The 24,953-nt window shown below is 62.0% G+C and overlaps 5 protein-coding genes across 21 annotated transcripts; 2 read left to right on the forward strand and 3 right to left on the reverse strand.

Annotated features, from left to right (window-relative positions):
- Positions 1-201: 201 nt before the first annotated feature.
- CIAO3 (cytosolic iron-sulfur assembly component 3) lies at positions 202-7,048 on the forward strand. 2 transcript variants are annotated; one of them, XM_007130341.4, is made up of 11 exons: positions 202-307; positions 1,311-1,406; positions 2,876-3,019; positions 3,335-3,467; positions 4,029-4,163; positions 4,437-4,555; positions 4,708-4,837; positions 5,277-5,349; positions 5,833-5,970; positions 6,399-6,556; positions 6,645-7,048. In XM_007130341.4, exons 1-11 carry the CDS (start codon positions 242-244, stop codon positions 6,881-6,883), a joined length of 1,431 nt encoding a protein of 476 aa, XP_007130403.1. In that variant the 5' UTR covers positions 202-241; the 3' UTR covers positions 6,884-7,048. The 2 variants fall into 2 exon arrangements, with proteins under 2 accessions (XP_007130403.1, XP_028339828.1); XM_028484027.2 differs by lacking the exon at positions 5,833-5,970 and having other exon boundaries at positions 6,645-6,994.
- On the reverse strand, positions 5,362-11,195 carry HAGHL (hydroxyacylglutathione hydrolase like). 10 transcript variants are annotated; one of them, XM_028484029.2, is made up of 9 exons: positions 10,750-11,195; positions 10,131-10,314; positions 9,680-9,843; positions 9,479-9,596; positions 9,291-9,399; positions 9,111-9,214; positions 8,793-8,894; positions 8,419-8,498; positions 7,265-8,098 (listed from the first exon to the last, which is right to left on the reverse strand). In XM_028484029.2, the coding sequence occupies exons 2-9, from the start codon at positions 10,233-10,235 to the stop codon at positions 7,930-7,932; spliced, it is 951 nt and encodes a 316-aa protein (XP_028339830.1). In that variant the 5' UTR covers positions 10,236-10,314; positions 10,750-11,195; the 3' UTR covers positions 7,265-7,929. The 10 variants fall into 10 exon arrangements, 8 of the variants coding, with proteins under 8 accessions (XP_054938377.1, XP_028339830.1, XP_028339833.1 ...); XM_055082402.1 differs by lacking the exons at positions 7,265-8,098; positions 10,750-11,195 and adding an exon at positions 5,362-5,573 and having other exon boundaries at positions 10,131-10,686; XM_028484032.2 differs by lacking the exon at positions 10,131-10,314 and having other exon boundaries at positions 9,680-9,744.
- Positions 11,196-11,533: 338 nt separating this feature from the next.
- Positions 11,534-15,413, forward strand: CCDC78 (coiled-coil domain containing 78). 5 transcript variants are annotated; one of them, XM_055082401.1, is made up of 14 exons: positions 11,534-11,675; positions 11,909-12,028; positions 12,116-12,202; positions 12,388-12,540; positions 12,619-12,675; positions 12,800-12,867; positions 12,993-13,071; positions 13,159-13,284; positions 13,504-13,691; positions 13,787-13,928; positions 14,050-14,093; positions 14,824-14,890; positions 14,966-15,066; positions 15,175-15,413. In XM_055082401.1, the coding sequence occupies exons 1-14, from the start codon at positions 11,616-11,618 to the stop codon at positions 15,284-15,286; spliced, it is 1,404 nt and encodes a 467-aa protein (XP_054938376.1). In that variant the 5' UTR covers positions 11,534-11,615; the 3' UTR covers positions 15,287-15,413. The 5 variants fall into 5 exon arrangements, 4 of the variants coding, with proteins under 4 accessions (XP_054938376.1, XP_054938374.1, XP_054938375.1 ...); XR_008616543.1 differs by lacking the exon at positions 13,787-13,928 and having other exon boundaries at positions 11,909-12,202; positions 12,388-12,675; positions 15,175-15,259; XM_055082399.1 differs by lacking the exons at positions 13,787-13,928; positions 14,824-14,890 and having other exon boundaries at positions 11,909-12,202; positions 12,388-12,675; positions 15,175-15,259.
- ANTKMT (adenine nucleotide translocase lysine methyltransferase) lies at positions 15,400-17,629 on the reverse strand. 2 transcript variants are annotated; one of them, XM_028484035.2, is made up of 6 exons: positions 17,152-17,296; positions 16,838-17,001; positions 16,303-16,407; positions 16,031-16,171; positions 15,787-15,837; positions 15,400-15,651 (listed from the first exon to the last, which is right to left on the reverse strand). In XM_028484035.2, exons 2-6 carry the CDS (start codon positions 16,997-16,999, stop codon positions 15,430-15,432), a joined length of 681 nt encoding a protein of 226 aa, XP_028339836.1. In that variant the 5' UTR covers positions 17,000-17,001; positions 17,152-17,296; the 3' UTR covers positions 15,400-15,429. The 2 variants fall into 2 exon arrangements, with proteins under 2 accessions (XP_028339836.1, XP_028339837.2); XM_028484036.2 differs by lacking the exon at positions 15,787-15,837 and having other exon boundaries at positions 17,152-17,629.
- A 2,900-nt stretch (positions 17,630-20,529) lies between these two features.
- On the reverse strand, positions 20,530-23,285 carry METRN (meteorin, glial cell differentiation regulator). Of its 2 annotated transcripts, none has more exons than XM_024123732.1 (4): positions 22,708-22,816; positions 22,017-22,417; positions 21,040-21,099; positions 20,530-20,963 (listed from the first exon to the last, which is right to left on the reverse strand). In XM_024123732.1, the coding sequence occupies exons 1-4, from the start codon at positions 22,803-22,805 to the stop codon at positions 20,647-20,649; spliced, it is 876 nt and encodes a 291-aa protein (XP_023979500.1). In that variant the 5' UTR covers positions 22,806-22,816; the 3' UTR covers positions 20,530-20,646. The 2 variants fall into 2 exon arrangements, with proteins under 2 accessions (XP_023979500.1, XP_023979499.1); XM_024123731.1 differs by having other exon boundaries at positions 20,647-20,963; positions 21,040-21,089; positions 22,007-22,417; positions 22,708-23,285.
- Between the last annotated feature and the right edge of the window lie 1,668 nt (positions 23,286-24,953).

A 24,953-nucleotide genomic window follows, 5' to 3' on the forward strand; every position in this document is an offset into this window, starting at 1 on the left:
CCGCTAGGGAGGCGCCTCGCCTCCCCGCCGCCCCTCTGCCTCCCGGCCCGCGCCCAAGCATGGGGGAGAGTGAGAGGTGCCCGGGGCCGCCAGCAGGGGGCGCGCGCCTTCCAGACGCCCGGCTGCTTGACCAGTCGCGCATGAACCATGCGGACGCTTTCCGGCAGCATGGCGGAACCGCTTCGCCGTTTCGCGGCATTTGGCGACACCTGCGCGCGGCGGCGGGCGGCAGTGTGGCACCATGGCGTCGCTCTTCAGCGGGGCCTTGCAGCTGACGGACCTGGACGACTTCATCGCGCCGTCTCAGGTGGGCAGGCCGAGCGGCGGCCGTGCGCGGGGAGCCCCCTCCGCCGCAGTGTCTCCCCTGAGAGAGGGGCTCAGAAGCGGGGCTGCTGGGTCGCACAGCCCCGTAGCTTCCGCGTCCCCTTCCCGGGCGGCCACTGCAGCCAGACTCACCTAGCTTGGGGCCCGGGAGACCCTGCCGAGCTTCCCTGCCCATTTCCTTGCGTGTGAACAGAGTGGGACGGCCCCACCCCGCAGTGAGGGCTTGGGAGGTGCTCCGCTGGAGTCACCGCGGTGGTCGTCGTAGGTGTCGCCCCCGGGGGGGAAGACAGAGCTTGCCCCCAAAGGGGACAGGACAGCTTCACTTGAGAGCCGACCGCCCTTATCTGGTGTCCCCGCTTATCGGTTGCCACCAGCCGTGCAGGACCAGGGCTCGGAGGGCCATAGCTAAGCCGTCCCAGGAGGAGGAACGGGTGCGGCTGGTCCCGGCACAGCGGCAGGACGAGCTCGGACAGGCCTCCCACCAAGGCTTTCTGGGGCTAGTTCCCTTTGGGAATGCGATGGCCAGGGAGGTGCTCCTGTTGAGAGAGACCGCGAGAACTCCAGGAGTTGGGCAGAGAAAGGAACTTTCTTCCAGGAACTGGGTGGGGCCAAGCGTTCCTAGCGACCCCTTGGCTTCCTCCCAGCAGTCACTGAAAAACTGGCCACGGTGCCCCGCTAGACGTTTACGCTGAGGAAGGTGAGGGTGGGGGTTGGTGCTGTCTGCAGACAGGTTAGAGTGCAGGCCCAGTCAGCACCGCCTCCATCTGACTGTGACCTGCAGAGAGACTCTTGGTCGGACAGAGTGTCTGACCAGGCGTGAGTAGGGTAAGTAGTGACAAGATCCATAGCGCTAAGAGTGCTTCTGCTGCAAGAAGACAGGAATCAGGGCACAGTTTTCGTCCCAGGTGGTGGTGTGGCCATCAGGGTGCCCCTTTTCTTCCGCCTCTGTGCACTCAGGTGCCCGTTGGGGTTTCTTACTGGTATAGGATTGCATCAAGCCCATGAGGGTGGATAAGAGGCCGGGAAGTGGCGTGGCCAAGATCCACATCGAAGATGACGGGAGTTACTTCCAAGTCAGTCAGGTAAGTGCCAGCTCGGTTGGCCTGAACCACGTTTCACTGCTCCATCGAGTGATAAATGCAGGCGCCACAGGACCTTGCACGTCTCACCAGTACTTTCTCAGATATGTTCTGCAGAGAGCTCTTTGCAGAGATGGCAGTTCCCGCATCCCCTCCCTCTCTCCTTCTCTAAGTTGTAATTGTGTGAAATTTTCTAGTCCAGACCACTTGTTCTAGGGAACACCTACTTCCTTTGTAATTTAGCAATGACAAGATCCTAATCCGATGGCGTTAAAATTTACCCCGACTGTTTGCCATTTGGACTCTCAAGAACATCTGTGCTGTCCCAGGGAGTGCAGGCACCACCAGGCACGCTGGCCCGGGGATCCTGCCCAAGCAGGGGAGGAGCCACAGGATGGTTCACGGTAGGGCCAGACAGCAGGATCCAGAGTTCACAGGGAGAGAGCCACTGTTCACTCAGCCCAGGAGAGTGACGCAGCACCACACCATGGGTCCCGCCCAAGCCCAGCACAGCACGGAAGACTGGGTCCTTTTTAGGGACCCAGTGGGCGCTGCTCCAGAGCAGCAGTGGTTGATCTGGAGGGAAGTAGGAAGCACATCAGCCCCCTGCTCAGCACAGCATCACAGCCTGGCCTTGAGGCCAGTCCAACCTGGGAAAATGCACTGAGCTCAAATTGTGGCTTTGGTGCTAAGTAAGGCCTAGTGATCTGGGCTGGAAGGGAGTTCCAGTCTTGTCAGCCCCCTGGTCACACTCTGGGCCCCTGAAGCTCGCCTGGCCCTGGCTCAGACCACTCCTGTGTGTGCAGAGTGAAGGAGCTCTACTGGGATCATTTGCAGCTACGAAGAGTTGCCCAGCCTGGAGGCTGGCTTGAACACCAAGTTCTGCAAATGTCTGGCCGAGTCTGACACTGTGACTGCCCCTTGTGTCCCTCACCCACTCTTCCGTGTGTTGGCACTGGGCAGGCACAGCCCAGGTGGGCACAGGCTCCCGCCATCTCCTCCCTCTGCCCCTCTCCTTATGCCTCTGTCCTTTCTTCCTTAATCTTTGCCCTGCCTTTCTCTTCCTCCTCCATTTAGAGCCTGGCCTTGGGCATTTTCCTGTCCCCACAGCCCCGTGAGGGCAGCCTGGGGACCAACGACTGTCCAGGGCCTCTGTGATGAGTCAGCTACTTCTTTGCAGATTTAATACCCGTCTCCCACCCCTGGCGGGCAGCAAGCCTCTTCAGTATGATCTGACGTGCCAGCCAAGTTTGTACCAAAGTTAGAATTTGGTGCCACTATGAAAATCTAGAACGTGTATACATGTTTCTGCAATAAATAATTAATTTTTAAGAACTTACAGCACATAAAGCCAGTAGTTGGTTGTCAGTGTTACGAGACGGAGAATGAAAGTTTCTTGTGGGTCCCATCATCTGAGAGCTCCACGTCCTCATGCGGAGGGCCCTTGGGGTACCAGGTTCTTGTGCTTCCAGGATGGAGGGACGAAGAAGCTGGAGAGGGCCAAGATCTCACTGGACGACTGCCTGGCGTGCAGTGGCTGCGTCACTTCGGCAGAGACCGTGCTCATCACTCAGCAGAGCCACGAGGAGCTGCGGAAGGTTCTAGGTGCTAATAAGGTGAGCGGTGGGGTAGTCTTTGGGATGCCACTCTAACCCGACATCAACCCCAGCATCCCTCACTCGTGTTGTCAGGGCAGCTTATCTTCTCGTGCCCTTTGTCCTATGTCTCCTAGTGACTCCTGGCATTTTTAGGTCTCATCGGTGGGATCTCAGTCAATTACTTGTATTTTGACATTGAAGTGTTAACCCTAAACTTTAGGTTCTACGTGTTTGCAAAAATGACACGCCCTGATGGAATTAGGCTTGGAATCTGTTAAACACACAGGAATCTGTTAAACACACAGAGTGAGCGGCAGGTCCCTTGCTTTGCAGATGGCGGCGCCCGATCAGCAGAGGCTGGTTGTCATCTCAGTCTCTCCCCAGTCCAGAGCGTCGCTGGCTGTGAGATTTCAGCTGAATCCTACAGACACCGCCAGGAAATTAACTGCATTCTTTAAAAAAATAGGTAGGTGCTGAACCTTGGGTGAGCTCCAGCTTGGACACGAGGGCTGGTGGGGGGCTTGTCATGCCCCGCTGTCACGGGGCTTAAACGCATCAGAAACTCTATCTGAGGTTGACTTCAACTTGAAGTTTTGTTTTGATACGGAGAGCAGTGCCTTTTAATAGAAAACTGTCTGAATTCTGATGTTGTACTTCCCCGAGTCTGGAATTTACCCACTCCTAATACTGTTTTTAAACTATCACCATCAAGGCACATCTCCCAGGTCTGAGTTGGGTTCTGGCTCAGATCAGCTGGTCGACCTCTGTGTGCTGGGAGCCGGGCTGGGAGGATGTGGGGTGAGCCCTGGTGTCGGCGGCTGCCCTAGGCAGCACGCAGGGTTTGGCCTGGTCCCTGGCAGCCACCGATCTCAAAGGAAGGAAGGCCCAAGGACGCCAGGCTCTCTGCACACCAGCGTGTCATGTGATGCCCCACGGGAAGGCAGAGCCCTGCTTCCGGGGCGAGGTGGGCAGTGCCTGGGGCTGTGGCCATCCTTCTTAGGGTGAGGTGGGTGTTCCCTTGTTGCAGGGGCACACTATGTGTTTGATACCACCTTCTCGAGGAACTTCAGCCTTCTCGAGAGCCAGCGGGAGTTCGTGCGGCGATTCCGAGCACAAGCCGATTCCAAGCAGGCCTTGCCCGTGCTGACTTCCGCCTGCCCAGGTATGCTGATGCTGTGGACCGATGTCAACAGCTGGACATGGGTGACGGGAGTGCTGGGGGAGGGGCTCGTCAGCAGGCACTGCCTGAGAGTCACCTGTAGTCACTTCAGTTCCCAGAGGGGTGATCATAGGGACACCTGAGACACGTGTCGGCAACAGCAGAGTGGGGGCTCCTTAGTGGGCTCCTAACTCCTATACAAGTCGGTCCACCCCAGAAAGTCACACCCATGCCCTGCTCGCTTGCCCCACCACCCCCACCCTGTGTTGGCCTCAGGCTGGATCTGCTATGCGGAGAAGACCCACGGGAACGTCCTCCTCCCCTACATCAGCACCGCCCGGTCCCCGCAGCAGGTCATGGGCTCCCTGGTCAAGGACTTCTTCTCCCAGCAGCAGGTAACAGGGACATCTTACAGAATAAGCCAGACTGCAGTGGTCACGGACCCACACGCAGAACTGTGCTCCCAGCCGTGCCTGTGCTGTCACCCCCGCCTCAGCCTTTGCTGCTGGGGCCAGGCAGCTGCACCACTGCTGTGTTCTCCACGCAGCATTTGACCCCCGACAAGATCTACCACGTGACGGTGATGCCCTGCTACGACAAAAAGCTGGAAGCCTCCAGACCCGACTTCTTCAACCAAGAGCACCAGACACGCGATGTGGACTGTGTCATCACAACAGGTGCGGGGCCCCGAGCCTGCTGGCGCTGTGTGCCCAGCGTAAGGCCCAGCACAACCCCCCTGGCTCATGTTGATCACCCCATCTGTGAGTTGAGCAGCCTTGCAGAGGCTCCCAAATGCTTAAAAGAGAAACGAGCGCCCACCCGGGAGGCAGACGATCCAGGGAGGGTCGCTGTCCAGGGACGTAGTGCCCTGCCCACTCCAGGCGCATTGTGGGGCACCGTAGGGTCAGGCGCGTCTGCCCCACCGCAGCACCGGGAGGCCCTTCAGAAGTGGAGTTGCCTCTGGCTGGGTTCATTCTCCACTCACAAGCAGGGGCTGGACGTCTGGCCACTCACAGGTTGCTAGGGATGCAGGTAGCTGGGGGGGATCTTTCATGGTCTCTGTTTTTGTTGAGATTCAGCTGAAGAGCGTCTGTCTGTGCTGTGGTCTCATCGTAGGAGAAGTCTTCAAGCTGCTGGAAGAAGAAGGGGTCTCGCTGTCAGAGCTGGAGCCGGCTCCCCTGGACAGTCTGTACGTCGCACCTGCCACGTCAGGGGCAGTAAGCTCGTCCAGCATTGGGGTGCTCTTGACCTTGGGGTCACAGGTGTCCTGGTGGGCAACAGAAGGGACGAGGCAGGGGCAAGGGCAGGCACTGTCCTCCCCCCTCTTCTCTGCCTCAGCTTCCTTCTGGTTGGTTTTCCGTCTTCCCCGTGGTATGTGTTGGTGTCCAGAAGTGGTTGAGTTCACGAGATGGCCTGTGGACAATTGGCTGATGGTTATCAGAGCTGACCCCAACTTCATACAGGTCTGAGCTCCCCAGACCAGGTGATATGACGGAGGGGACAGTCCTTTTCCCCCAGAGCCTCCTCCTGACACACCCACAAAAGCCCTGGAGTCTGTGACTCATCTTCTACTTAGAAAGCAAGTGCTCTCAAACATGACAGACAGAGGTTACCCAGAAGCCTTGGTGGACAGCAGCCCCACTACCACCTGAGGCCATGCCCTCCTTCCCAGGTGCAGCAGTGTATCTGCCCAGGAGCCTACCAGCCATCAGGGTGGGGGCTCAGGGGGCTACCTGGAGCACGTGTTCCGGTATGCAGCCCAGGAGCTCTTTGGAATCCACGTCACTGAAGTCACCTACAAACCCCTGAGGTCAGTGGGAAGGGCTGGAGCTTGGGGCAGGGCAGCCTCTCGGGGCACCAGGCAGGAGCTGGGCCCTCCCCTCTGGCTCATGTGAAGGGACCAGAGCTCTCCAGCCCTTGGTCTCCTCATCATAGGGCTCAGTGTCCCCTACCCACAGCACAGTGACCCAGGGCCCCAGAGGCCCATGGTGGCAGGATGGTTTTCCTGGCACAGGGTGTGTCCCAACGTGAGTCCCCATTCCAGGGAGGGCGGGCTGGGGCCTTTGTCAGACCTTGGGAAGGTGGGGTTCCCATTCTACAGACCAGGAAACCAAGGCTGGGGCTGAGGCCACCTGCCCCACTCATTGAAGGGAGCTTTCTACCCTCCCCTGTCACTGTCCCCAACCCAAGAGGAAGCCTGGGCGTGCCGTGTGGACAGCCTGGTCTGTGTCCCCTCAGGAACAAGGACCTCCAGGAGGTGACTCTGGAGAGGGAGGGCCAGGTCCTGCTGCACTTCGCCGCGGCCTACGGCTTCCGCAACATCCAGAACCTGGTGCAAAAGATCAAGCGAGGGCGCTGCCCATACCACTATGTGGAGGTCATGGCCTGCCCTGCAGGTAGCTGCAGACAGAGTGGGCCCTCTGGGACCCCGTGTGCTGACACCCTCCCCTTGACCACACTTCTGCCCGTCCTTCTCTGCCACAGGCTGCTTGAATGGTGGAGGCCAGCTCAAGGCCCCCGACATGCCTGGCAAGGAGCTTCTCCAGCAAGTTGAGAGGCTCTACAGCATGGTCAGGACCGAGGCACCAGAGGACGCGCCTGGGGTCCAGGAGCTGTATGGGCACTGGCTGCAGGGCGAGGGCTCAGAGCAGGCCAGCCGCCTGCTGCACACAAGCTATCATGCGGTGGAAAAGGCTGGTTCCAGCCTCAGCATCAGGTGGTAGGAGGCCTCAAGGATCCACCCAGCCCAACACAGCCAGCACCGTGACTCCCAGGAAGGCGTGTGGAGTCTCCAGCAGGGAAGTCACCCGAGACCCCAGGGCACACCCCCAAAATGCTGGATGAGATGTGGGGACATTGGGACCCACATAGAGATGGGACTCAGGACCCCCAGCCAGTAAAGGTGACTTCCAGCCTGTGCTCACCCGGATTCCCCGCTGCAGGGGGCCAGAGGTTCCACCACCTTCTGGAACCTCTCCATGGGCCCAGATCCCTAGAGGTGCCCTGACTCCTCCTGGTTGTGGCGGCCTAAGCTGTGAGGGTTTCAGCTCGTCCTGTGAGGCAATAAAGGGAGAGAAAAGGGGGGGGTTCCTCATCCCCCATTTCTAGAGTCACCTGAAGCTGCGATGTGGAGGGTGGTGATAGGCTGGACCTGCCAGGCTGGTCAAGCTCACAGCAGAGATTGGGGAACCCTGCCACAATGGGCAGCAGAGGACACTGGCAGGAGACAGGCACCTGGCCCATGACCCCAGCTGGGGATGGGTGTTCCCTCCACCTAGAACCAGGTGTTCAACGAAGCTGCGGTCTCTGGGGCTTGAGAACCTGTGTCTTGGGGGCTGAGTCCAGGTGGGAAGGACTCTTGCTATCAGGCCTCAGTGGTCTCTCTGGCTGAGTCCTGTGTCCACAGCTGGACCCCCACTTAAGGGGCAGGGGGAGGGCAGATTGCATTCAGCCCACCAGGCCTGGCCCCGAGAAGCTCACTTCTAGTAAAGGGAACTCTCTGAAACCGGCTTCTCTTCAAGAGTGTTTACCAGCATCAAAAAAGAGGCCTTTCAAAGCTTTATTCAAAGTTCAGGAGCCCTGTGCACCCCACTAGGCTGCTTCGCAAACACCCAGGTCTCAGGGCTGACTGTGGCCCAGAGAGGGGCCCCGGGTGTCCAATACCAGGAAAGGCCAGGGTGCCCACCCTCTAAGGCTGGGCAGGGCTGGGAAGTCTCGATCCTCCTGTGGGTCAAGGGAGGAGGGGCGTGTGGCCCAGCCCACGTAGGGCTCACTTTGGCCGTGGCATGCTCAGGAGCCCCCACTGCAGCGCAAGGAGTGCCCGGGCCTGTGGCTGCAGCGGCTCAGCTGCCCGCTCAAAGCTTGCTCGTTCTCTGCAGAGCACTTCCAGGACTTCAGCTGGGGCGACCTTTCCTGTGAACTTGCGCACAGGCTCCTCTCTGCAGGGAGAGAGGATTCAATGGGAACCGCTGGGCAAGCTGGACGTGGCGGTGGAAATGAAGCCACTGTCGGAGGGCACTTAAAGAGCAGCCTCTCCCTGGTGCCAGACAGCCCAATAACCAGTCCCCCAACACCTCCCTCAGCATCCAAATGACTGCCAGGGAGGCCCAAAGAACAAAAGTCAGGCCCTGTGCCAGCCTGTTCAGCAGCGTGGCTCCTGGGGAGGACACAGGTCCTCCCGACACACACTGGCTCAGACCCTGCCATGGGCTCCCCAGCCTGCCCCACAAAGAGGGCCCGCATGCTGGCCAATACTCACGCCACCCTCAGGAAGGGGTTGTAAAGGAGCTCCTCGCCCAGGGTTGAGGGCACCGTGGGCACATCATCCTCATCCCTCTTCTGGAATGACCACAGGCCTTTGTCACAGCCTTGTCTGGCAGCTCCAGGCAGGTTGGCTCAGCTCACCAGTCTGGGGGCTTGAGCCTAGACCCTGAGGGCAGGCACTCATGGGCCAGACCTGCAGGCTGCCCAGCTCCCCTCCCTCACCAGTGGGAGCCTTGGCTGGCAGAATGCCCTGGACCAAGCCACATCTGGTCAGCCGGGTCGGTCATGGTGGACTCCCCTGCAGCCTCCCTGGTTGCAGTCCTACCCCACCCTCCAACCTTGCCACTGAGAGGGGAGAAGTGGTCACACCTTGGCCCACGATAGCTTGGCCTTCACGTGGTTGTTCCAAGGCTCCACTTTTTGTGCAAACTCGAGGTTGCCCAGTGTGTGCTCGTGACCACAGAACACCTTCTGGAGAAAGAAGGCACTTGGGGTGCACAGCACCACCACAGGCAGAGATGGGCAGAGACACTCACCCCAGTGGCCCAGCCCCTCCCCCCTCGCCTGATCCACTTGTCCCCACAGCTGGCAAGCAGTCATCCTGAACCCCGGCATAAGGCAGGTGCAGGGCGCACCGGTTATGTAGGAGGCTGGGCCCCATGAGAGGGTAAGGGGCAGGCTGCTCACTGTCTCAGGGGGCAGGGTGCCCAGGGTCTCCACCAAGCTGTGGTACATCTGCTGAGCTGTCGTCTCCAGGCGTGAGCCGCAGCCGGCCACAGACAATGCGTCCCCTGGGGAGTTGGGTGGGTCAGAGAAGGTGGATGGGGCAGAGGGAGGTGGGGTGGGTAGACGCAGGGCAGCCGGTACCCGAGAACACGGCGGGCGGGTCCAGACACTCATCTTCCCACAGGAAGTAGCTCATGTGGCCCAAGGTGTGGCCGGGCGTCAGGAGGCAGCGCACGTGGATGGCCCCAAACTATGGCAGAGGAGCAGGTGGGCCTGTAAGATGGTTGGGCCCAGGGCGCTCTCCCCACCCCTCCTGAGTGCACGCTCACCCGCAGCTCCTCGCCATGTGCCAGCCTGCGGGTCAGCGCACAGATGCGCTCATCTGCGCCCAGCACCACCAGGCCAGGCAGCAGCCTTGCCAGCTCCGTGTTGCCCCGGGCGTGGTCCCTGCGGGTGGGCGGAAGCAGGATCACATGGGGTCAGGGTAGGGGTGACACCCTCCTGCCTCAGCCCACCCTGATGGCACTCACCAGTGGTGATGGGTGGTCAGCACAGTTGTCAGTGATACCCCCTCCCGGCCCACGATCTCCAGCAGCTGAAAGGGATGGGAGTTAGGGAGATGCAGGTGGTCCAGGTAGCTGCCTGTGTTGGGGCGCCAGGCCCGGGTGCACAGTGCCCCAGGCAGGGGACGGGCCTGGGGGTAGGGGAGATCCAGCAGACAATTACTGAACGCCCAGCGCACACAGTACAGTTAGGCACCATACGCAGGGTAAAGAGGAGACCTGAAACGGCTCTAACCTCAGAAGAGACCCAAGATAATCAAGAAACCCTAAACGCTAAATAACCAGAGATGAGACAATAGGGGAAGGATCTGGCCCCGGCAACGTAGTCTGGAGAGCCTCTCGGAGTGTGGACTGACGGTCGCGGCCTACGATGCCTGGGCCCACAGCTGTGCTCCCGCCGCCCGAAAGCTGCCCTCACCCTTTTGGGCACGGCCACGTCCACGGCCACAGCCTCCCGCGTGTGCTCTTCGATGACCAGGTACATGTAGTTGTCCTCAAGCACAGGGATGACTTTGACCTTCATGGTCGCAGAGCTCAGCCACCCCGAGCCTCCTGAGCCCCTTTCTCAGGGTGGGACTACCCTCTCCAGACCCTAGGCAAGGCTGTGCGTGGGAGGGGTCAGCTCCACAGACACTCTGGGGGCCAGGAAAGGAACCGCGCTCCCTGCTCCCGGACTTTCCCGAGGGCCCTTGAGGAATCCCAAGCTCCCGGCTTAAGCTGACCTGCAGCTGCGGGGACCAGTCTCTCGCCAAGACTCAGCCCACCGCAGGCCCCGCCCCCGCGCAGCAGGCCGCACCCCCGACGAACCGCGCCCTCTTCCGGCTCCGCCCACAGCCACGCCGCTGCCCCGGTAGGCCCCGCCTGCCTCCCAGGCTCCGCCCCCTCCCCAGGTGCCCTCCCGCCGCAGCGCAACCCTGGACCAGCCCCTCTCCAGGCCCCGCCCCTCAACGTCCTTCCGCAGGCCCCTCCCTCCCCCCCAGGCCCCCTCCCTCCGAAGTACGACCCCGGCCCTCCCCCTTTTCCGGTCGTCCACTCACCCCCTTGGGCTGCGCCAGCTGGTCGCAAGGACTACCTGAAGGACAGCCGGACAGAGGCGGGCCTCGGGCGCCTGTCACGGGGCCTGGACGGAGCGCGCCTCTCATCCGGGCCGCCGCCAACGGCCCGCGCCCCTGAGGCCCCCGCCCGCCGGGCCCGCCTGGAACCTGCGCTCGCGGGGACCTGAGCACGGTGCACGGAGCACACGCGTGCGCGGGAGGGAGCGCGCGCGTGCGCGGGAGGGAGCGCGTGCGTGCCCGAAGGGGGCTGCGCGCACGTCTGGCCAGGCGCGCCCGGAGCTGCGGCGCCTCCTCCGCGAAGCCCTCCTGGCACCGGGCTGAGACAGTCCTCCTGAGTACCCCGGACCCGGATTGGGACGTCTGAGCCCGCTTCCGTCAGGTTGAGGGGTGCAGAGATCTGTCCAGTTTGTTTGCCTGCCCGTCCAGTGCTCAGCGTAGGGACCTAATGAGTGTGCGAACCCACATGGTACCGCAAAGCGCGCTGTGTGAGGACAACAGTAACAGCAGCGGCATCTCCATACCATGCGCGCTGTCCCACACCTCCCCAAGCTGGGCCCTTCTATGCATTCGTGGTTCCATCCGTGTCCCTGATAAATGCTGGGGTGCCGATCTGCGTTTCCCAGGCAAGGAAAAGGAAGCCGGAAAGAATGGATCGCCAAATATGGAAGAAGTTGAGAGTTTGCACCCACCTCCCCAACCACTGAACTGTCCTGCCTGCCCTCGTGGGCGGGGCCCCGGAGTCTCCTGGGGACAACAGAGGCCTTGGCAACACAAACCACCGTGTTGCAGCAACAGGCCAGTAGTCGAGGCGGCACCAGGCTTGGGGCAGCCCAGAGTCCCTTTTGTCTATGGAGTATGTGGCAGCCCCAGGCCCCAGCCCAGGGGCCCCACCTCGGGCCACCAAGAATGTGAGTCCTCCCAGGACGCTGCTGCTTCTGGGCTCGGGGGTTCTCCCTGTTCCCTCAGAGACCAGGAGGGGTGTAGGTCCTCCCAGGACCTGGGCCTGATCCTGGCTGTGGGAGGGCCTGCCCCAGCTCTGCCAGGCTGAGGGTGTGGGAGTGGATGGCTGGTGGCTTCATGAGAGTGGAGGACACAGCCCAGGTCTGAGACGCACCTGGGGTGAGTGGTGGTGCCTCCCTAGGTTCTGCCGCGGGCCGAGACCTGGCTGCCAGGAGTCCCTGGGGCTGCCCCAACCTGGGCCACCAACCTTGAGACAGAGGTTCTCTCAAATCTAGAGCTGAGTGAGGAGCAGCGGCTGCAGGTGGGTGTGGGGGCCCTCGGGCACTGGCAGGAGGGAGGGCATCCCCAGGGCCCCACAGGCCCCACCTCTCATCCTGGCCATCCACAGGTCTGCAAGGAGCTGGTGGACCTGCAGATCAAAACCCATCGCCTGAAGGAGCAACATGAGGCTGAAATCTTCGAGCTGAAGAGTGAGGTGCGCACTGATGTGTGCCAGCCTGAGGGCATGGGGGGAGAGTGCACACTTAGTGCCAGAACTGTGAGGGGTGCAGGTGTGCCCCATGTGACTGTGCACACGCAGTGTCTGTGAGTCCCCACCTGTCCTGTGTGTGCTGTGTCCCTGTGGATGCCCAGATGGATGATGACCTGGTCACCCCGCAGGTCCTGTGGCTGGAGAGCCGGGTGCTGGAGCTAGAGCTGCACGGAGAGCAGGCAGCCCCAGCAGAAGCTGATCCGGGGCACCGCCAGGCACTGGCACAGGAGCTTGGGCACAAGGCCTCGGGGCAAGGACACTCCAACCACCACAGACTCCAGGTCACCATGAGCGCATGGGTGGAAGCTAAACGGGTCCAGCAGGGGAGCAGTGAGGCTGAGACCGGCTCTTCTGTGCAGGCACAGCCCAAGGACTTCCTGACCGCTGAGAACGAGCAGCAGAAGCTGGGGGATGGTGTGAGTGTGCAGCCACCTAGCCCGGGAATCTGCTGAAGTTTCTCCCAGCCCAGGGTGGAGGTGGGGCAGTGCAGGGGACCCAGAGCTTGGGCTCTCACCCAGCCAGCCCTTGTGTACCCCGCAGCCACAGCGAGAAGTAAATCGGGCGCCAGAGCAGCACAGGGCTCGGCAACAGGCACTGGAGACGCGTGTGTGAGTGACTGTCTCAGCTGGAACAGGAGGGCCCAGCAGGGCACAGTGAGCAAAGGAGCTGTTCTTAAGGGGCAGAAGGAGTCACCTGCCCTAGGCCCGGCTAAGCCTCATACCCATGTCTGCAGGGCAGCCCTGGGCTGGCAGCTGCAGGGAGCCCAGGAGGAGGCCAGGACAGCTGGGCAGCAACTGTCTGCACAAGCCTTGGTGAGGCCCACCCCTACCTGCTTTGAGGTCTGGCTCAGCAAAGGTCCACCTTGCAGGATATAAATTCAGGGCCATCTCCACCCCCAGGTATTGTCTGCCTGCCGGGGCCAGCTCCACCAGGCTGAAGCAGAGAACGCCCGGCTGCAGCTGCAACTCAAGAAGCTGAATGAGGAGTACGCCATCCGACTGCAGCACTGCGCCCGAGCCGTGGCTGTGAGCACTGGGCCGGTTGGCCCTGTGTTGAGTGGGAGGCCTCTGGGTCCTGGGGAGCCCGAGTCTGGCCTGGGTATGCTAGACCACTTCAGAGAGACTCTGATCTTGTGGGAGACTTCAGGCCCACCCAGCATACTGTCGTCAGACCAGCTCCATGGAGGGATTTGGTGGGGCGGGGGGAGGTGTGGACCCGCTCCAGCCCGGCCCTATCTCCTCCAGGGGTATGCAGATGGTGCAAGCCCGAAGCCTGCATCCACAGCCCTTCGGACATTCCTGGAAACCACTCTGGAGGACATTCGGGGGGCGCATCACAGCCGTGAGCAACAGCTGGCCCGGGCTGCTCGCACCTACCGCAAGCGCCTGGCAGATCTGAGCCGGAGGCACGAGGAGCTGCTGGCTACCCACAGGTGGGCCCATCCCTGAGCTGGGCACCGGGGTGGGATGGCCCTAGGTGACCTGGTGCGGGGCTTAGTGTGCAACAGGTGCTGGTGGATCCCAACAGGGCACCCAGGACCCCCAAGGCTACCTCTGGTGCAGCCACCTCAGACGTGGAGCCGCCGCCCCTGCACATGGTCACCAAATTCGGCCACTTGAGGGAGGACCAGGCTAGGCTGGAGAAGCAGCTCCAGAAGCTCCAGGCCCAGGTGACCCCTCCCTGCTGCCCCACAACTCACCCCAGGACCCATCCCAGGCTCAGCAAAGCCCCAAACCCAGGGCCTCTGAGCAGCCTGCCTCATTCAGCAACCACTGTTCTTGTTCCCACAGAAAGAACCCAGTGAAGCCTCTCAGGGGAGCCCATTGGAGCAACAGTGAGTACCTGGTATGGGTGCTGGGGAGACCCATTCATTTATCCTATGAACTAACTGTTTAGAGGGGTTCTGGTTGCTGCAGTGAACAAGGTGGCCTATCTGTACTCTCCAGTCTCAGACTGCTTACGAGACACTAATAATCGCAAAAAAAAAAAAAAACCAACTGCCTGGAGAGAGGAGGGACTACTCTCCTGGATGGAAGGGGGGCTACCCTTGAATGGGAGGGTCAGGGAGAGACCCCCAAGAAAGGACACTTCAGCTGAGACTCGGAGGGCCCATAGCTAAAGACCTGTGGTGGCATGGACGGTAGAAGTCTTGACCCCAGGACAAGGCAGGAGCAGGCTACCAGGTGACCTTCACAGCCTTTGCCTCTGCACCTTCATGTTCTCAACTGTGCAGCAGGCAGAAGCTGGGACAAGTCGCCTGCCTGGGGTTTTGGGAAATCCCCCAGCATGGGGGGAGCCCCCCCCAATAGCATCCTTACAGACACTGGGGTCACTGTCTCAGCTGGCCTTGTGGCTTAGCTTTCTCTGAGTGGCCAGTGGCTGCCCCCATGCACAGATGGCTCCAAGCCTCACAGGGCCCATAGTGGAAAGGCAGCCCTATACTGTCCCAAACTCGCTCCCAGCAGGCACCTCAAGGACCTAGGGTCCCTGGCTTGAGAAGGGTCATTGGTCAACACCTGGGTCCATGCCAGCTTTCATGCCCACCCCTCCTCCTCCCCTCACAGGGGCCTGGAAGCTGCATCCTGGGCCCAGATCCGCCAGAAGCTACAGGACTTCTCCCTTGGCACCCAGGTAGTGGGCAAAGCCTGGCCAGAGGCCCCTCCTCACAGTGTGCCCGGGCTCATGGCTTATGTTCCCCCATTCCAGGCAGAGTTGGAAAGGGAGAGAGCACAGCTACTAGTCCGAGCCACGATGGCTGAGGAACAACTTTCTGAGCTACAAGAGTACGTGGACCAGCACCTGGGCAGGTGGGCTCTAGAGGTGGGCTGGGTAAGACCCAAGGACCTCAGTCCCAGGCACTAGCAGCAGGGCTTGTCCACAGCCAGGTGGTGACTATGCCTAGTTTCTCTGAGCAGATACAAGCAGGAGATCCTGAGGCTGAGGAAGCTGGTGGGTACAGGGAACTCCTGGAAAGCGGGGGCCACACCTCCAGGCAAGCCGCAGCACCCAAGGACCCGCAGCCGTTAGCTGGTCAACAGATAAACTTGGAGCAGAATTCTTCACAGCCAGCATGGAGCCCTCCCCACAGCACCCCCTTGGGAGATCATTCCACCCAGCTCAACACCCAACAAAAATCAGGCTGGAACCCACTGAGTCTTTATTGTGTCCAGTCAGCCAACCTGAGAATTGGGGGCTGCAGGTACGGAGGCAGAACTAGGCCCTGGGACAGCCTGCCCAGCTGGCCCACCGCTGCGGACATCATAGGCCCAGACGCGGTCCAGGCCCTCACCCAGTAGAGCCACAGGTTGCCAGGTGGGGAGGGGGAAGCGCCCAGACACCACTCGGGCTCCCTCAGGCAACTCTGCCTGTAGCTTGTCCTCCAGCAGTGGGAGCTATGGGGGAGAGGGGAGGTTGGGGTGGGCAGGGTGGAACACAGCTCCCCCTACCCAGCTCCTCCAGGCCCAGCACCTACACTGGTGCTGGGGATGGCTTGGGCCTCCCATGGGGTCAGCAAACCCCAGACCTACCACGCTAGGAGCCAGGAACACAGACACATTGTAGCAGTCCCTCAGGCTCACCTGCAGGAAGAGGAAATCACCCCAGCAGGCAGGGAGGTTTGATGAGCATGGGGTAACTGCAGCTTCCAAGTCCCAGCTCCAGCCTGCCCAGGTGGCAGAGGTACCTGGCACTGTCAGCAGGGTGGCCAAGCTAGAACTGGAAGCATGGAGATCAGGGGTGGGGTCTGAGGGGGTCCAGGACTCCCTGGATTACCTTCCAGAGGTTCTCACGGCGGTAGCTGACATTGCCCGCACATCCTGCCCTCCAGGCATGCAGCCACGCCAGCCCCACCAGCCACGGGTTCAGCTCATAGCCCACAGCTGGGCGGAGACCGCACTTGTGGGCAGCCAGCACCTGTGGGCACAAAGAGCATCAGGACCAACAGATGGGGAGGTGCGCTCGGGAGGGGTCAGCAAAGACGCTCCCCAACACACACACACACACACACACACACACACACACACACACACAAACACGGTCCTTACAATCCTGCCGTCACCAGAGCCCAGATCCACCATCTTTCCTGGACGGCCTCGCAGCAACGACAACACGTGCTCCACCTGCCTGGCACTCGCGCCAACATAAGGCACCTGTACAAGGAAACAGGCGGGACTGTGAGGGTGGGGGGCCTGCCTCCTGGGCTTCCTTTCTTTTTTGTGGTATGCGGGCCTCCCTCTGCTGTGGCATCTCCCGTTGCGGAGCACAGGCTCCGGACGCGCAGGCTCATTGGCCATGGCTCACGGGCCCAGCCGCTCCGCGGCATGTGGGATCCTCCCAGACCGGGGCGCGAACCGGGTTCCCCTGCATCGGCAGGCGGGCGCGCAACCACTGCGCCACCAGGGAAGTGGGCTTCCTTTCTTAAGAGTGGCCTATCTGGTCCTACCTGAAGGAGGTCCCAACCCACAGACGAATCGGCCCTGGAGTAGCTGCACCCTCCCCCTTAGCGCCACACTCCATGCCCCGCCCCCAGCCCAGGCCCGCCCGGCCGGCAGCTGGTCCCCACACCCCTTGGCCCAGCACCTGCAGCCGCAGCGGCACGCGGCGGAAGCCCGGCTGCAGCAGCAGCGCCCACACGGCGTAGGCGAGCAGGCCCGAGCCCGCCGCCACCTGCAGCAGCTCCAACGCGCCTAGCCGCCGCTCGCGCAGCTCCGTCAACGCCTCGGCTGGGTCGTCCTGCTCCATGGCTGCGGGAGAGCGGCTCAGGGTCGCCCCACCTCAAGGCCCCTCCTCTGCTCAGGTCCGAGACCCTCATGCCCCGGCCCGGACCTGGAAAGGGCCGTCCTACCCACCGCCCCCGGCCTGCGCGGCGCCCCTCTTCCCCGCTCCGCGCGTACCAAACCCGAGGCGCCGCGCCGGAAGAGGCGGCCGCGGCGAGACACCGGAAGCGGCCGGTCCGCTCGCGTTCCGCTCCGTCCGGGTCCAGGGACCCTCCCGCGGGTTCCGGACCGCGGAGCCCTGGGGTCCGGGGCTACCCTCGCGGTTCTGGCTGTACAGCATCCTGCCTGTAGCCCACGCCGCGGATGGTTGCTGCGGGCCTGTCCTGGGCGCTGCGGACCCCTGGGGCTGCACATCCCAGCGCGGGGAGACGCCCGAGGGAAGCGGTGCCGTGGATCCAGTTGACTGGCAGCGGAGGCCCGTGCGGTGTGGCTGGAGCCCAGGGGCGGCGATCAGCCCGGCGTGAAGGGCTCACCGGGGAGACGCCGCCCCGCACACCCCGATAGCCAGCCAAGCCCAGGAGCAGTCGCGGGGAGGCCACCCGGGCCCCTCCCACGGCTGAAGGCAGGCAGCCCGAGTGCGCGGGAAACGCAGGATGCGCAGGGTTCGGCGGGGGCGGTGGGAGTTTGAGCTTGGCTGAGGGGCAGGGCGGAGGGGGTTGATAAGGAGAAATTTAGCAGAACCGAGAAGACAGATGTTGGCTCTCTCTGAGCGTCATGGGAGGGGAGCCGGATGTGAGGTGTTGGGCGCTCTGGCAGCTGGCCCAGTCAGGGGGATGGGAGGAAGAGCCCCAGGAGCTGGGGAGACCACCTTCCTTCTCCAGAAAATGTCACACACACGAAGAAAGATTGAGTTCTCGGAAGTGACCTGATGAAGCCTGGGAATGGGAGAGGCAAGTGGGGGGACAGAGCCAGGACCCCCTCCTCACCCCACCCTGAGGCCAAACGTCCTTGAGTGGCAGAGACTTGTCTGCACACAGGCCCTGGCCTGGCTCCTCATCCATCCACGGCATCGGTCAGGAGGGACGGAGGCTGCCTCAGACAATGAAGGCATGCTGGAGACCACTGCCCCCATCCCCAAGTGCAGACTGCCGCACACTTGGCCCCAGCTGCCTCCACTTGGGAAAGACAGGTGTTCCTGTGGCAGGAAACCCCGGTGCCCTGCTCCCAAGACCTGAGCACTGGAGAGGAGGAGGGCTGCTCCCCATCCCCATCTCAGAACCTACTGTCTCCTTCCTGGCTGTCACTGGGCCCTACCCATAAAAGGAGGATGTGCACTGGGCTTACACAGCATCCCAGTCTTGTCTCTTTTGTTCCTTGTATTATTCCTGGTGCCTAGAGCAGCACCTGGTACCTAGAAGAAACTCAATAGAAGCTGGTCGACTGAATGAAGGCACCTACCCTGACTCCCCAGTGTGCACACCCAAAAGTCCCTCACCTTCACACCTGCACCCTGCTCCTCACCTTTGGGTACTGGGCACTCGAGTGCATACCTGTGTGAGTGCACATGCCCAGAGGTGCCCCAGAGGCACCTGCTCCCATAGCCCCAGCCCTCATGCTCACCCACACCGTTTCCCCTTGGCCACTCCCCTGTGAGCAGGCATGAAGCCCCTGGCCCAAGCCTTCCAGGCTCCTCCCAGAGCATCCGGGGGCTCCTCTGGCCCTGTCAGCCACACCCACTTCTGCCCTTTCTGCTCCTTTTGCTGGTTGCAAAGCCAACACTTTCTCTGGAGGAGGGTGTGCGCATAGGAGGCGCTTCCTGGGGCAGGTGGGCAGAGGCCAGTGTCCAGCCTAGGGCCCAGCCCAGAGAAGATGCCCTACATTTTTCTGGACAGATGGTCCCAGAGGTAGTCCAGTGACCACACTGGGTGTGGCCATGGGCCTCTGTCCAAACAAGGCTGTGGGGAGCTGGCCAGAGAATTAGGGCAAGAGCCAAGGGTGAGGTGCTCCTCAGCACTGCAGGGGAAACACTCCTCGGGTCGGGGTCTGCATGGGCAGTGCAAAAGCCTCCCAAGATGGAGGAGGATGACAGGAGAGCACACTCACCTCCTCCTCCTCTGGTCTTTACTGAGATACTCCCTGGTTGGGGGAGGGAGAAACAGGGATACAAGGGTCTGCAGTCCAGGAGAGAGGTCCAGGCTAGAGATCCAAATGGGGGGTCATCAGCATGTTGATGGTATTTAAAGCCAGAAGGCTGGCCCAGTTCTCCAATGAGGGAATGTCGGAATGTGCGTGGAGAGAAGGAGAGGTCTGGTGCCTGAGCTCTGAACAATCCATGGGTGCCAGTTTGAGTTTGGGGACGCGAAAGGGCACAGCAAGGAGCCTCAGGAACACCAGAAGGTGGGAGGAGCCCAGGGGAGCCTACCATCCGTGGTGACTGTGCTCCCACCACAATTCTCACCAGTCCCCACAGCAAGTGGCCTGTCCAAGTGAAAGGAGTGTGTACCTGACACGAGTGTAGCCTTAGACAGGCCGCCCCACGGAAACTCCAGGGCAGCCACTGGAGTGATGCAGTGTCCACAGAGGGTGTGGCAACATGAGGCACCTATATCGGCCGAATCTGGCAGAAGTGGCCCTGTGTATCCTTGTTCCTCTCCCAGCCTCAGTTCCTGCCTGCAGGATGGCAGGGCCCCTTCTCCAGCGAGGGCTGCCAGGCAGAGATGGGAAGTTGTTTCTGGGGCTCAGCCCAGGCACCCCACCAGACCTGAGCTGTGGCCCCTCTCTCCCAGGAGCTGTGGGGCTGGGTCAGCAGAGTCAGCTCCCTCTGGGTTCAGTAGTCCCACGTGCACCCCCATCCTGGGGCCTTTCAGCCTCAGGGCCGTCAGCTTTGTCCAGACCACACTGGCCCTTTATGTGGCTGAGGCTGGAGAGGAAGGCGGGGGCAGCGACAATGAGGCCAGTGGCGGGAAACGGTCCTTAGAGACCCCATTGTGTGCCCCCGCCCACTAGAAATGGGCAACAAGCACGACCCTGCAGAAGAGACCCCACAGCCGTCAGGATGCTGGGCACGTTGCAGAGGCCTGTGGACAGAGGGGCCCATTCTTCCCCAGGGGCAGAGTGGGGCCAGGATGACTCTGCTGAGCTTGTAGCGAACCATGAGGGGAAGTCGGTGGCCCGCCAGATTGCAGCCCCTTCCCTCAGGTTGGGAGTGGTGTCGCCTGCCTCCCCCTACAAGGGCCTCCACCCGCCTCAGACCTCGGGTGTTATGGCCACTTTTTCACTCCCACTCTGAGCAGTGGAATCACCTGGCATTGGGGGCAGCAGAGCTGAAGGTGACGTGAGTGGGGAGTCCCTGCATGCCCCTACCCAGCAGCAGCCCCTCTCCAGGGTGTGGGCTGGGTGGCCTTAGATATGGCACCACTGCCCCAGAGCCTCAGTCTCTGGCTCTGTGAAGTGGGAACTGGGCAGTGCTGGGGGCTGTGGGAGAATAAAGTGAAGTGAGGCAGGCCCAGGGCTGGGCTCAGGCACGAGCACCCGATGCACATTGGCTAATGCAAGCAGCATTCTTATTGGTTATTGCTATTACCTCGGAAGCAGTTGGTACTGTGATGCCCTCTGGAGGCCACCCCCCCACCCTCCTACCCGCCCCTCCCCAGCACCCTGCTCCCAGGCCCCTCAGTCCAGCACCACCTCACAGGGATGGAGGTGGTCAGCATGGGCAGCCGTGTAGGCACGGCTGAATTCTTGGAAGCGGGGTGCACAGCCCAGCCAGGCCTCACCGAAGCGGCTCCAGCCCATGAAGAGGAAGGTTCCAGGGCCAGGGTGGACACCACAGTGCAGTGGGGTGTGAATGGAGGCCTGCGCCTGGCCCCCAGGGCCCCCCACCCGGAACAGCGGCAATGTCTGGCGGAGGACACGGGCGGCGGCCACGGTGATAACAGACTCCTGCAGCTCTGTGTCGTGGGCAACCCCGTGGATGGTTCCATGGATCACTGTGGGGACACATGTTGGCCAGTGGCATTCAGGGGAAGGCAGGCCCCTGGCTCACCCCACAGCGGGGACACTCACCAAAGTCGCTGGTGCACACGGCCAAGAGGAGCTCGGCATCACTGCAGGGTCTGCAGGCAGCTGGCATGCAGGGGAGGTCATGAGTGGCGGCCCTGCCCTCTCCAGGACTACCCGAGCCCTCCCCCAGCTGGACACAGGATAGAGAGGGCAAGCTACCAGACCCCCCATCAGGGCCTGATGGCAACTGGGGTTCTCAGGGATCATGTGTACACACCCTGAAGACACCCTGTACTTGGGGTGACACTGCAGGCTCGTGTATGCATCACACACACGCACAGACACGGGCCTGGGGGCTGTGCCCAGCATGCAGGAACAAAAACCCACCGAGCTGGAGCTCAAGGGTCTGGGTGCACGAGGCACATGCTCTCGCACACCCATCTCACAGGCAGCACCAGCAGGCGGTAACCCCTTGGTCTCCCAGAGCTGCTTCCTGGGGCCCAAAGTCACCGGCCCAGCCCACGTGGCAGGAGGTTATGGCGGATTCGAGGGTCAGGAGACGGAGCAGAGACCCCCATCCCCTGTGAAGTTAGGCTCCAAGCTCCAAGAGAGCAAAAAGCCGGGCCTGGTGCCCTGCCGGGAGGCGGGGCTGCATCTCCATGGTGACCGGGCTCACAGTGGACTTCTGTTGTACTGGGCTGGGGGAGGGGAGGGAGGTCACCGCTGGGCCAGGGAGCCCTAGACAGCTTTGGCCGTAATCCCCTCCCCCAACCCTTCAGGGACCAGGGGCCCGGGTTGCCCCGCCCGGCCTCCCCTTCCGGGATTCTGCCCTCTGTCAGCAATTTCCCTAACCCGCACGGTGAGGGATTGCCCCTCCCCGCCACACCTGTCCTGGCGCTGCTACTCACTAGCTGTGTGCCTTTGACAGGCTGCCTCGGTTTCTCCCTCTATACAGTGGGGAGGACAGGCAGGTTCCCACCCAGCGAGGCCAGGGAGCGACTCCACGACTCCCGCCGGTCCCCACCGAGACCTGCACTCACCATCTGCACTGAGGCCGTGGGCCTGCGGAGGCAGCTCTGGACTCCCGTCCTCCCGCAGTTCGAAACGGAAGGAGGCCACGCGACGGCTGATGTCGGGATGCGGGGTGGCCTGCAGGAAGAGGGCCCGGCGCTCGCGGGGACCCCAGCGCACGCATCGGCCCCCGGCCGGGCCTGGGCCCTCGGCCAGCAGCAGCTCCAGCACGCCGCCCGCCCGCTCCGCGAAGACTTGGGCGCCTGCGAAGGGCCGCGCCGGCCGCAGGCAGGCGATGCCGGGCCGCGCGCCGGGGTCGGAGCCGCCCAGGGTGAGGCGCAGCGCCCCGGCCGGGTACAGCCACTCGATCCCGCCCTCCGCACAGGCCAGGGCGAGCTGTCCCACGCTGCCGGGCTCCTGGGTCAGGCCGCTGCGGACCGGACGGGCGGTGCTGAGGCGGGCGGCCGGCGTCCATACCCGGCCAGCCCGCTTCCCCTGCACCCTCTCCCCGCAGCCATCAACAGCTGCGTCCACTTTGTGGAGAAGGAAACTGAGGCCCAGCGTTCTGGGACTCGGCGGGGGGCGGGGAGGGCAAGGATTCGGTGCCGGATGGGAGCGCCCCCCTCCCAAAGGGCTGGCGATACATCTTCCAGCCCCCTCCTAAGGGGCGCGCAGAGTCCCAGAGGGTTGGCCCGCGCGGGGGTCCAGTGGGGCTCGTACCTGCCCCTCCAGCTGCAGCGGTCCTCCGAGTAGCCGGCGCGGGCTGCCGTGGCCAAGAGGCCGAAGCAAAGGGCGCAGAGCAGCGCCGGGGGCGGCATGGCGCGCGGCGACGCGCGGGGGCGCGGCGGGAGCAGCCGGGGCGTTGGCCCCGGCCCCGCGCAGCCCCCACCGCCCGCGCCTGCCGGCCGCCCACCCGGCCGGGAGCCTGGAAGCTGCTGGGAGGCAGTGGGCGGGCCGAGCGGCCAATTGCGCCGCGGTGCCCGAACTTTCCACCAATTGCAACGGCGCTCTCGGGGGTGGGCGGACCAGCCCGTGGCCCAGGAGGCGCTGGGGAGGGGGCTCAACGGCCGGACGTGTTCCATGTCACCTCCTCGAGGTACCCCCCTACTTCCCCCCCACACCCCCGCCTCCAGCCTCGCCTTGCTTGCCGTCCTGGTTGGGCCACTGTCCTCCAAGCCCGGCCACTGTCCTCCAAGCCCTTGGCCGGGGTGGAGGTAGTGCCCACTGGAACCTCTGGGGGAGGGGAGTTCATCTGGGTGGCTCTCTCCAAGACTGGTACCTAGGCTTCCATCCCCCATCTCTCCCTAACCTGGCCCTGGTGACTTCCCACAGGCCACGCTGTAACCCAGCGATGAGGGTCCAGGCACTGGGGCTGCAGGCACCGTGGAAAAGCAGGAGCAAGGACAGCCCTGAGCCCCAGAATCAGGCCCCTAGTAGGTCGGGACAAGCTGAAACAGGGCCCACTCTCATAGAGGAAACTCCGTCCCCAATGCCAATGTGTAGACCAGGGACCGGGTGGGTAGTAGGTTGTCAGGTAGGGACTGGAGAGAATGCCAGACAACAGGGAGGAGCAGACAGCCTTGGCCAAGGCCCTGAGGTGTGGACCCGGTGGATGGGACCCAAGAGCCTGGTGAAACCGTGGCGTCAGATTACGGAGCCCTTAGGCACAAACCCAGGACTCCAACCTCACACTGGAACCCTTGGGATCACTGAAAGCTTTAGCTGACATAGACTCTCTGCCGCCTGTGGGTGTGAAGTGTTTTTTTTTGGCTGTATTGGGTCTTTGTTGCCGTGCGCCGGCTTTCTCTAGTTGCGGCGAGCGGGAGCTACTCTTCATTGTGGTGCGCGGGCTTCTCTTGTTGCAGAGCACAGGCTCTAGGCAAGTGGGCTTCAGTTGTTGTGGCACACGGGTTCAGTTGTTGTGGCTCGTGGGCTCTAGAGTGCAGGCTCAGTAGTTGTGGCGCACAGGCTTAGTTGCTCCGTGGCACGTGGGATCTTCCCTGACCAGGGCTCAAACCCATGTCTCCTGCATCGGCAGGCGGATTCTTAACCACTGTGCCACCAGGGAAGCCCGGGTGTGAAGTCTTTACCCCACTGTCCCCCCAACCCCAGCCCTCCTGCTGCCCTGGGCCAGAAGTGCAGGCTGACAGATGAAGGCAGATGGTGCCAAGGGGAAGGGGGGCATTGGAGCCGCTGCCAGACTGAGCATACCACTGCCCCCTCCCCTGGCTCCAGGGCCCTTCAGGGCCAAAGAGGGGCAAGGCATCCTCAGGGCTCAGCTGGCCCCTCGCCCTGGGCAAGGTGGGGTGGGACCCAGCTATCAATCATGATAGCCCAAAGGTGGACACAAGCCAAGTATCCATTGACAGATGATGGGTAGACAAAATGGGGTCTATCCATACCGTGGAATATTATTCTGGTTAAAAAGGAAGGAAATTCTGCCACATGCTACAACATGGATGAACCTAGAAGACATTATGTTCAGTGAAATAAGCCAATCACAGAAGGACAAATATGAGTCTATTCATTTGAAGTACCTAAAATAGCCAAATTCATAGAGAAAAAGTAGAATGAAGGTTGCCAGGGGCAGGGGGATGGGGAGTTGGTGTTTAATGGGGACAGAGTCTTCAGTTTGGGAGGATGAAAACGTTCTGGGGATGGTGGTGACGGCTGCACAACAGTGCGACTGTACTTGACACTCCTGCACACTTAGACATGGTTAAGATGGTTTTGTGTGTATTTTACCCAGTTACAAATTTAAAAAGGGGTACACAGGGCCTGGTGCTGGGCACATTGAAGGCAAATGAGGCTCCACTAGAAGGAAGGGAGCGGGCACCCCAGTCAGCTGCCCTTGCTGAGACAGTGGGTCCACTTCTGGCGGGTCACTGGGGCCCTGACTGCCCTTGCATAGGCCTGGGAGGCGGACAGTGGGCTCCAGGCGCCCTCTGGTGGCAGTGTGAGGAGTC

This window comes from Physeter macrocephalus, unplaced genomic scaffold (assembly GCF_002837175.3).
Source record: "Physeter macrocephalus isolate SW-GA unplaced genomic scaffold, ASM283717v5 random_105, whole genome shotgun sequence".
NCBI classification, from domain to species: domain Eukaryota; kingdom Metazoa; phylum Chordata; class Mammalia; order Artiodactyla; family Physeteridae; genus Physeter; species Physeter macrocephalus.